At 40.0% G+C, this 9,784-nt stretch overlaps 1 protein-coding gene across 1 annotated transcript; it reads right to left on the bottom strand.

Annotated features, from left to right (window-relative positions):
- Window positions 1–1,099: 1,099 nt before the first annotated feature.
- IFNG (interferon gamma) lies at window positions 1,100–5,062 on the bottom strand. The gene is made up of 4 exons (XM_058805541.1): window positions 4,940–5,062; window positions 2,913–2,981; window positions 2,405–2,584; window positions 1,100–1,758 (listed from the first exon to the last, which is right to left on the bottom strand). The coding sequence occupies exons 1-4, from the start codon at window positions 5,060–5,062 to the stop codon at window positions 1,633–1,635; spliced, it is 498 nt and encodes a 165-aa protein (XP_058661524.1). The 3' UTR covers window positions 1,100–1,632.
- Between the last annotated feature and the right edge of the window lie 4,722 nt (window positions 5,063–9,784).

Raw genomic sequence — 9,784 nt, 5'->3', positions numbered from 1 at the left:
AATTTCACTTGCATCTCCCGTGCATATGCATGTCTGTGATGAGTATAAAGAACAGCTATTTCCTTCAGAATCAGTTGGAGTCTCCAGGACCACAGTCACTTGTTGTGCCTGCCAAATGTGGGTATGAATGAAGATATCTTGAGCAGTGGGAGGCAGCTGAGCCCACGGGAGTAGGAATGGCTGCAGCAATTACAGCTGAACTCGTGGGACTTACTGCAACTAAACTTTGGGCGTGATGTGGTGCTATTTCTGGATTTTATGGATTCAATCAGTGCTCGAGGAGCAGTCAGAAGTCTTATGCTGGCAGGAATGCTAAGAAAAATCTGCCCCATTCGCAGTCAGTTCAGCCAGCCTATCCCCAGAAAGTTTGCCTGGTAGAGCCCTGAGGACCTGAGAATTGAGACCCCTGTGAGACCTGCCCAAGCTGCCCCAGCCCCCAGCGTGCAGCACCTGCAGAGAGCCCAGCAGACGGCCCGAGCCCACTTTGGGCTCTGCAGCTTTCACATGCAGAGAAATTTGAGTGTTTTTTATCTTAGATCAGAGTAACAACAAGTTTCAAATGATCAGTGCCTTCCCACAAGCAAATTACATTTTCTCAAAGAGATACAAGAAAAACTTGAGAATTTTAGACTCTTCTATCATATTTCTTTAAAAATGTGGAGGAAACAAAATATATTTTATATGACTGGGCAGGACTGATCTTTTTGAAAATGTAGAATAAAATTAGAGGTTTTTTTTTCACATAGATGATGGTGAATAAACATGAAAACACACTTTTAAAATTTATTTATTTATTTATTTAAAATTCAAATTTCAAAAATCTCTATTGAAAAATCCAAAGTTTTTAATAATATTCCAGTGCAAAAATATAGTCCTTGAGGTAAAACTTCCATACTATTACCTCCAAATAAATTAAATTAAAACAGACACATTTAACTGGTTCAATACAAAAAAATAAAACCAGAAATTTTTAAAATCTGAGAGTTTAAGTTAAGTCAGTGCAATACAGTTAGTCACATTCTCCTGAGATATTAAGTAGACTGTTCTCCTGGTAACTTCAGTGCATAATAACAATAATAATAGTAATAATAATAATAGTAACCAGCAATTAACCATTAGTCCTCTAGTTCAGAAATTTTCTTCAACATTTGTTTATCTTTAGGCATGTCTACTTGCTTGATTTGGATTTAGATATGTTTAGTAGTAAGCAGACATAAATATGTTTTTCCTGAATAGAGTAACTTCCCCATACAGGTGCTTGTATCTCCATGCCAAATAGATGAGACTAATCTCATAACATCCCTCTCTCAAGACAGCACCAGATGGAAAGCTGGGTACCATTATAATGTAATTTCAAGATTTCCATATGGAAACTAGGTAAACACTGCCTCACTCTCTGTTTTCAGGTCAACAACATATAACAAATAGACAGGATTTTAAGACAAAGTCATTTCTTATATAATATTAGGGAGTATAAATACTTTGATTAGTATTTCTTTATAAATAATTACTTAAGACACTTAAATATTAATAAATAAATGTATAAAAAATCAATTAAAAGATTGAAATAAAAAAAATCTTGTCCCAACAAGATTTGCACAATAGCTCAGTACAGAAGATCCTGAGATGGAATTAGCATTTGCACAGCCTCTGAAACTGGCTTCTTTTCCTTTTGTGAGAACTTGTGGTATCCCCCAGTTTCTGTAAGACGCTGAACAGCTCATTTACAGCCTTGCGCTGAACTTTCAAGTCACTCATCTGTAATAAGCAAGAAACAAATGGAGCAAAAGTCATGCCAAGAGCTGTAATTGTTTACTGTCCACAGCACATGGGCTACTCTGCTACCAGTGTAAAACAGAAGCACATCTGCAATTTTCAATTCCCCACTACCTAATTCCCATAGCAAAGAGTGACTGTGTCCCATATTTTTGTTTTCCACTTTCTGTGCTGCTCTGCAGCCTGGCACAGAGCAGCCAGACTCTGTGGAACAGAGCCAGCCTGCAGTGAAAGGCAGCTGCCTGCATGGGGGCATTGTCTGCAGACCTCTGAGGAGGTTGGCATGAGCACCGTGAGCCGAGGGCTCCCAGAGCCACAGAGCATTCCACAGCCTGGCACAACCTTCCCAGCCAATTTCCATGCCACAAAGGGCTGTGCCAGTGGCACCTCTGGTGTACAGACCGGGTGACAGCGCTGCCAGCAGCTCTGTGCCAGATCACAGCAAGACCCAGCACTACCCCACACTGTAGACATGCAGCAGCCCCTGCAGCTGGAAATATTTGGTTTTTCAGCATGAACTGAGCTACATATGGATTACCATATAGGTTACTGAAGCATTATTAGCTTAAATCACACTCAAATCACAACTAAAATGCCACAAGCTTTGGAGACAAGGGAAGAGCCTTACCCGAAGTTTTGTCAGGTCCTTGAGATCTTCCATCTTCTTTGAGCCATCAGAAAGGCTTTTTTTCAGAGTATAGAGCTCCTCAGTTATGTTCCTGACATGATCCTTTGACCTGTCAGTGCTTTCAAGCATTTCCAAGTACATGGAAATAATCTGACTCAGGATGATCTCCTTTTCATTTCTCTGTTGAAAAATATGATGGAAAAGAAAGGTCTGTGAGTGCCCATCAGCAGGGAAAGGAAGGAAGGAAGACAAAACACAGCATACAGGGCTTCTCTGCTGCTTGAAACAAGATGATAAAGAAGATGTTGCAACTCAGCTCCTGGGCTTGACTGTACCTCTGAGTCAGTTCACAGTGCAGTATAAAGCTTTCTATTTTTGTCTCATTTCCAAGCTACCAAAGAGAACACTGCTCATGTTCATTCTACTGCAGCTAATTACGCTGGTTCTGGGAGCTGCTTTGTGCCAAAAAAGTGCCTGAGATGCTTCATCATATCTGGCTTTGACTCACCTCTGTCCAGCTTTTCAGCCTCTCTGTAAAAATAGGACCACCATCAGCTACATCAGAATGACTTGAGTTCTGAAAAAAAGAGCAAACATATCTATTACATAAACAATATTTATCACAAGGCAAATTTGCTTTGTTTATTCAAATGAGCATCAAAATTCAGATGCTCATCTGAAAAAATCAGATTTTTGCACATCTGGCAATCCCAATGCTTTCCCAATGCTTTCACTTCTCTAACCACCAAGTACCATTGCTTGGCTGCCTGGTATCAGAAATGGAATTAGTCCTTCTTTCAATGTCTTCTCCTGAATAGAGATGTTTAGCACATCTATTTTCCCAAATGCTCCCTGTAAGTTTTGCTACTGACAGATGAAAATAAAAGCTCATAAGCACAGAAAGAGTCTAGAAAATCATTAGATCTGATCTTGGTATGTTTTCTGATAAGCCGAAGTCCAGCAGTTTGAAATCTGTGACCCTAAATTCATACAGTCTCTGTAAAATCTCATATGGAACAAGAATGAGCTGGTTTTAGTAGGAAATGACTGCAAAAGTGGAGAATATCCCGGTAGCCCACAGCCAGGTATGGGGATATGCAAGATTAGTGGGCTACTGAGAGGCTCCCAGGGATGGAGTTTAACCATCAGATGTTGGCAACAGGCTCTAGGAAAAAAAGAGCAATACAACTCTCCTACTAAGGAAAGACAAACTGCATCATTTCCTCTTCTGTGTGGCTTTTTTTTTTTCCTTTTTGTATACAACACTGACTATTTCCTTCTTCTGTCTGCTCAGTAATTTAAACACAGTGAGTGCAAAGAGAAAACTTGCAGTCTAACAGGAGCCTCCTAGGCTGATTGGCTCCCCATGCTGAGCACATTACCAAACTGATTTTTTCTACTTCTGAAAGGTGGGGAGCACCTGCTATGGAGCAAAGTTTTAATGTCAGTACAAAAAGCTCATCATGGCTCAGGATCTCTCCCACAGAGTTATATATACTCTAGTAAGACTCTCCCTGGTCTATGCTAATCACAAATTTAAGACATAATGCCGCTTATACAGCCAGTTTCCTGCAAACAAGAAGTATCACACTAGTCTTTACCACTTCAGGGTGGTTCCCTGACTACTGAATGTCAGCTGTCATTTGCACAAAATTATGACAAAATCACAGAGAAGTCAGAGCTGAAAATAGGAGCAGACTGTTGCAGTTTTTCTTTGCATTTAGAGGAGAAAAAAACACAACAAAAATATATTGAACATAAAAGCTGTTAATTGAAAGTGACTCTATTGTAGATCTGCTGTCTCTGTGACTAATCACTGCTGATTTCAGCTGTGTACTGCTTTAATGCCTCCCAGATGAAGATTGATGAATTAACATTACAGTTATCAAGTTACCAAAATTCTATTTGACGAGAAAGAATATTGGGCCAGATTACATTCCCATGCCTGGTCATAGTCACATATGTGGAAATTAAATGACTGGAGGATGCAAAAGAATAAGAAGCAGAAATCACCTTTGAGTAACACACTACTACAACTTAAAATAAGTAGCCAATGCATTTGTTAAAGCAAAAATTCATCTCCATTTTTTTTTATATTGCTATGTGGTACTAAATCTGGCATTGACATTGCTAACATAAAATTTAAAAAGTCAGTAAATTGCATCTAGTCAGAACTGAATAGAGATTAATATATTCACCATAAATTGCATTAAGATTTCTTGTTAAAAGATATTCCATGTAATCAAAGCTGAATTGAGCTAGAAGAAGCTATTGTGAAAGAAAGAACACCCCTAAAATAAATGCAAATGGCTACAATAACTATGACTGTTGAAAAATTGAACCAGGTAAATGAAAGAGCTTAGTAAAACAAAAAAAAAATATCCATATTATTGTATAAAAAGGTATGACCAAAAAATTATTTCCATGATTACCCTCTGTTGGTACATATTGAGTATGCCAAGCAATGCTCAAGTTTGAACTATATGTAAAGCAAAGCAGCAGGAGAAGAGAAATGCAGTAGAAGATTATACTTACAAAATCAGCTTTCAGTTTGTCTATATCATTTTGAAGTTGAAGAAGATTCAATCTATTTTCAACATGTCCAAAAGAAATCATGATGATAGACAGAACAAACAAGCTGTAGCTTTGGAAAGCCATTTTCTTTATGATAGTTCAGTTAAACTGCTCAGATCAGTTCTGGGGGACCAGGTCTAAGAGCAGAGAGCTTCAACTTCTAATAGTTAAATCTTCTATTAGAAGCAAGTAGACGACTGAACTTCATCATCCTGTCAGTGGTATTTATACCTGGTCTTGAATTTTTTTTTATTTCATCATCACAGACTGTGTATATTTAGACAAGATAGTGTCAGATAAGAGCCCTTCGTTTTTTGGCTAATCAAGGGAATCCCTCGAAAGCATCTTTGTCAAAGCATGGTCCTGGAAAAATTTTCAGTGGTTCATCAATGGGTAACATTTACGTGGCAGACTATGAAGTTTCATTTACACGTGGTTGGGGAAAAGGGGGAAATTACGGTACTGGTTGAGGAATATGCATTGTGGCTCAAACCTATTCTTACACATCATCTGAAAAAAAATCTTATCTTGTGGTTAAAGGGTCAGTGCAGTAAACTCATTTCTGGTATTCTTTTAAAGTAACCACTGAGTTTGCCATGGTGTTCTATACTGACACTTAGAGATTTACACATTCCTTCTGCTGATGTCCTTTGTGAAACGCACTCCTTTCCATGGTCTAAAGTGCACTTCTGCTGCTTTTGCATTCTTCACCTCCTGATTCAGAATAAGACAAAGAAGGTTCCAGCGTGAATGCAAGAATGTATCACATTAAATTCCTCTATGCCTGTCTACTGTCCATGGGAGCAGAGCATTCAGTACTTAAGACACTCATTTCTGCTTGGCAATGATTAAAATTCCCAACTTGCCATTTCACTGGCACGAATGTGTGTAGAATGTGAAAAGAGAAGGACACAGATGAGAACAAGCCCCATTGAAGAAGACAGACACAGTGGTCTCCTCATGCATAGAGAACTCTGAAACCACTCTATTGAGGATAGCTGGGGAAATAGATGGGTTTTTGTATAGGAACTAAAGTCTGCTTGGATGGATATAATGGGAAAAGAGCTCATTCTGAGGAGTCTTATGAGGAAATCAGATAATTTTAGACTGCAGTGCATGAATGGAGGGTAGGTAGGAGCCTACAGGGGAAAGAAATAAAGAAGGGGCCCGTAGGGAAAGAAAAGAGAGAGAATCAGGAAGAGGGCACTTGTGGGCTCAGTTCACACAGGCTACACTGGAAGATGTATGTGGTTCATCAGAAACAGATAAAAATTTAAGTGGTTCCAAGCAGGTAAGATTAGAACTCTCCATCTCAGCCCCACATGGCTCTTTGGATACTCCTTGGAAGAAACTCTCCCTTTTCCCAGAAGCTCCTTCCATCTCAGCTAATGACCTCTAATACCATCAAATCTTTTTCATTTGCTGTTTGAAATAAGATGTCCATCTGTGAAATAAACCTAGACTACTAGACCAGGGAAATGGTCGTTTTTCAGGGAGAAGAGCCAAATTTCACCAACAATGGCAGGTCCAAAAGCTGCATGCAAGAACTCCTCTGGGAAGAGCAGCATAGACAGATGGGACGCATCTCACAACAAACATGGTACTGCACAACAATTCGTGTAATCTGCTTGAGGTAGTAACATTATGCAATGCACATCTTTGTTTCAGTTTAAGATGTTAAACTGATAAAGTAATAACTTAATTACTGGAAGTGTTGTCATGAAGGTAAAGTAATAGTGCTATTCAAGGTGCTTCAAAGCACTGTAAACAAATGTAAAGTTAACATGCCCACCCATGGCAGAGAGGTTGGACTAGCTGATATTCAAAAGTCCCTTCCAACTCAACCCATTTTTATTCTGTAATTCTGTGCAAAAATTACAGTCATAGAATAATTTCGTTTGGAAAAGACCCTTACAGTCACTGAGTGCAACCTCTAACCTAGCATTACTGAGTCCACCGCTAAACCATGTTCCCAAAGACCACATTCACGTGCCTTTTAATTACCTTTGGGGATGGTGACAAAATGCAGGTCCCACCAAAATTCAAAGTGGACTCAGAATTCAAAGTGAATTCCCAAATGCCAGCACACTGAACAAACCCATTGATTGAAACATCTGATTTGCTATGCCAAGCAAGCACAAGGATATGGTATGGATTAGATAAATGGAATCTTATACACACAGGAAGATCAAGATATTTTGCAAGATGGGGACACCTGCTGAGGTTCATTGATTGGCCATGAGTCAACAGCGCAATTCTTTTCCAAAGTGTTGGAAAAGACATGTAAAGCGGGAGAGTGAAAAGGATTCCTGTTACCTATGGCACTCTTTATGTAGTCAGAAACAGACAACTGGAAGAGGGACTGAGTCATGAAGCCCAGATTTTGCCATTATAGAGTCTAATTTGAACAGTGCTTTTGTGCTGAATTACCTAGAGAGAGTGAAAAGAAGACCTCACAGAAGGGAATTTGAGAAAGATTCTTTACTCAACCAGCTCAGTCTTCCTAATACATTAAGAACAAATCACAATGCAGTTGAACACAACTAACAGCGGTAGTTTTCCTGCCAAGCAGGAGAGGTAATTCCAGGAGGTGAACGAGTAAGTCAGGAATACTGCCTTCTACAGAGAGAGAGTACTCTACTGCATTCACCCAGAGGGGCTGTGCTGGGTTAGGCTGCCCTGTTAAACTTGTCAGACACGCATCGTATCCACAGCAAGCTGTGCCACTCAGATGATCTCCCTTTGGTCTCACATTTTAACTACACTTCTAAGAATAGCAGGAGGATAAAGTATTGGAAAAAAAAGGATTTTGCCAACTCACATGTTGTTGATACTGGTTATAGTTTTGGTGGGTTACTTGGCTAATTTGATTACTAAATTTCCTCACACTTCACAGAGTGTTGCCAAGCATCCAATTTTGCAGGTAAGAAAAAAAAGCCCAGAGCAATGGGATCATTCATGATCATTCAGCCTCTGAGAAAGGCAAATCTAGGAACACAAACAGGGTCTCCTAGTCTCATTGCAGTGCTTTGCCCACAATGCAGTACTACAAATATTTCATCATAAACTGAGGCAAGAAATTAAGCAAAAATCAAAGAAAAAAGCCATGACATCTGTCTCTGTTATGCTACCTTCTGAGTGCAGGTCTGAATTTTAGGTACACTCTCCTGTCTGGGGAGGCTAGATCCAAACATTTTACTAATCTCCACATTCAAATTATCACACGAAGTGTTGAATGTTCTGTGGTAAATCATCAGCAGCATTGAAAAGTATTTTAATGCAGAAATATAGCACCCTTTTTCCGAGACCCTTACATTTTAATAAATGGTGCCACATTAACATTGACATACTAGTCACCTAATATTCTCTTCCTTTGACACACAGTATCGTGTCTCCAAATCATTTTGAAATTAGGCAAATGCCTACAACAGGTGATTAGAACATGAGGGTCCTGTGTCTATTCCAGCCCAGTTTTGCTTCTCATTCTGCCCAAAAGTCAGAACCAGATCACCACTGCCCAGTGTATGTCTTGTTGCCCAAGAATTGTGAACACTCAGGTTTGTGAGGAAGACCCAGATTCAGATGGCTCCCCTGCTCTGCCTGCCCTGAGAACCAACATCATTGCAAACAATGCAGGAGGTATCCTGAAAATCACTGCACTTTCAAAGAGACCTAAGAGCATGCAATTTTTTATCTGTGTTCTTTAGCAGATATCTGGGGCGTGGACTGAACACTCAACACCAACACAAGCTCTTTGTCTGAACACTTTTCCTAATCTAATTTGAAAGAGATATCAGAACAGGATTGAAAAATCTTGTGCTGCATAGAATTGAAGTGGTCTTCTGTGAGACTCCATAGTCACAGCTGGATTATCATCTGGTCCAAACGCAGAAGGAAGTGAAACCAAGGCATTTTTTCATTTTGCTGCCTGGAAGTCATCTGACTCTTCATGCAAAGCAGAGGTTTCACACCCTTCTGTTCATACAACACCTTACACCAAATACCCGAAGATGCCCTTGCAAAGTCATGTCAGATTTCACTATGACCCCTGATTACAGCTTTTTCCCTTTCAATTTTTTGTTTTATGCATACTCCTCAGCGTGCTGAGTGTTTCAGTGATCAACTGCCCATGCCAGTTCAGCAGATCTCTGCCTGGCTTTCATTTCACTAAAACACAGTGGCTTTCTCTATGATCACTGCCCCAGGAAAGCAGCCCATGGTTGGAAAACCCTCTCTGAGCTGTCGTTCTGACCTTCTATCACACTTCACCTCTCAGCCTCCCTTTCTTACAAAGCAGCAGAAATAATTCCTTTGTTTCCACCTTCACAGTGCAGGGGCGGTGAAGGGGGGGTTGTCACACTTAAAGGTGTTAAGTGATTAAACTTTGCCTACACATTGTACCAGTGCTATGTAATTACTAAGCATTGTTATTCATGTTGCTATGATCTGCAATGCAGATGTCTTGATAATCAAGGCTTCATGACTAAGGGGGACTTAAGGGAACTTACAAGAAATTGGGAGAGGGACTTTTCACAAGGGCATGTAGTGATAGGACAGGTGGAATGGCTTCATACTGTCAGAGGGAAGGGAATTGTTAGGCGTTAGGAAGAAATTCTTAACTGTGAAGGTGGTGAGACAATGGAACATCACCCAGAGACGTTGTGGGTTCCCTATTCCTGGAAGCGTTCAAGGCCAGATTGGATGGGGCTCTGAGCAGCCTGGTCTAGTGGAAGGTTCCCTGCCCATGTAGATGGAACTACATGATCTCTACAGTCTTTTCCAACCCAAAACTTTCTATGATCCTAT

The sequence above is a fragment of the Ammospiza caudacuta genome, chromosome 5 (assembly GCF_027887145.1).
Source record: "Ammospiza caudacuta isolate bAmmCau1 chromosome 5, bAmmCau1.pri, whole genome shotgun sequence".
Lineage (NCBI taxonomy): Eukaryota > Metazoa > Chordata > Aves > Passeriformes > Passerellidae > Ammospiza > Ammospiza caudacuta.
Note: the sequence above shows the minus strand (reverse complement) of the source record. Positions and strands in the feature narration are given on the sequence as shown.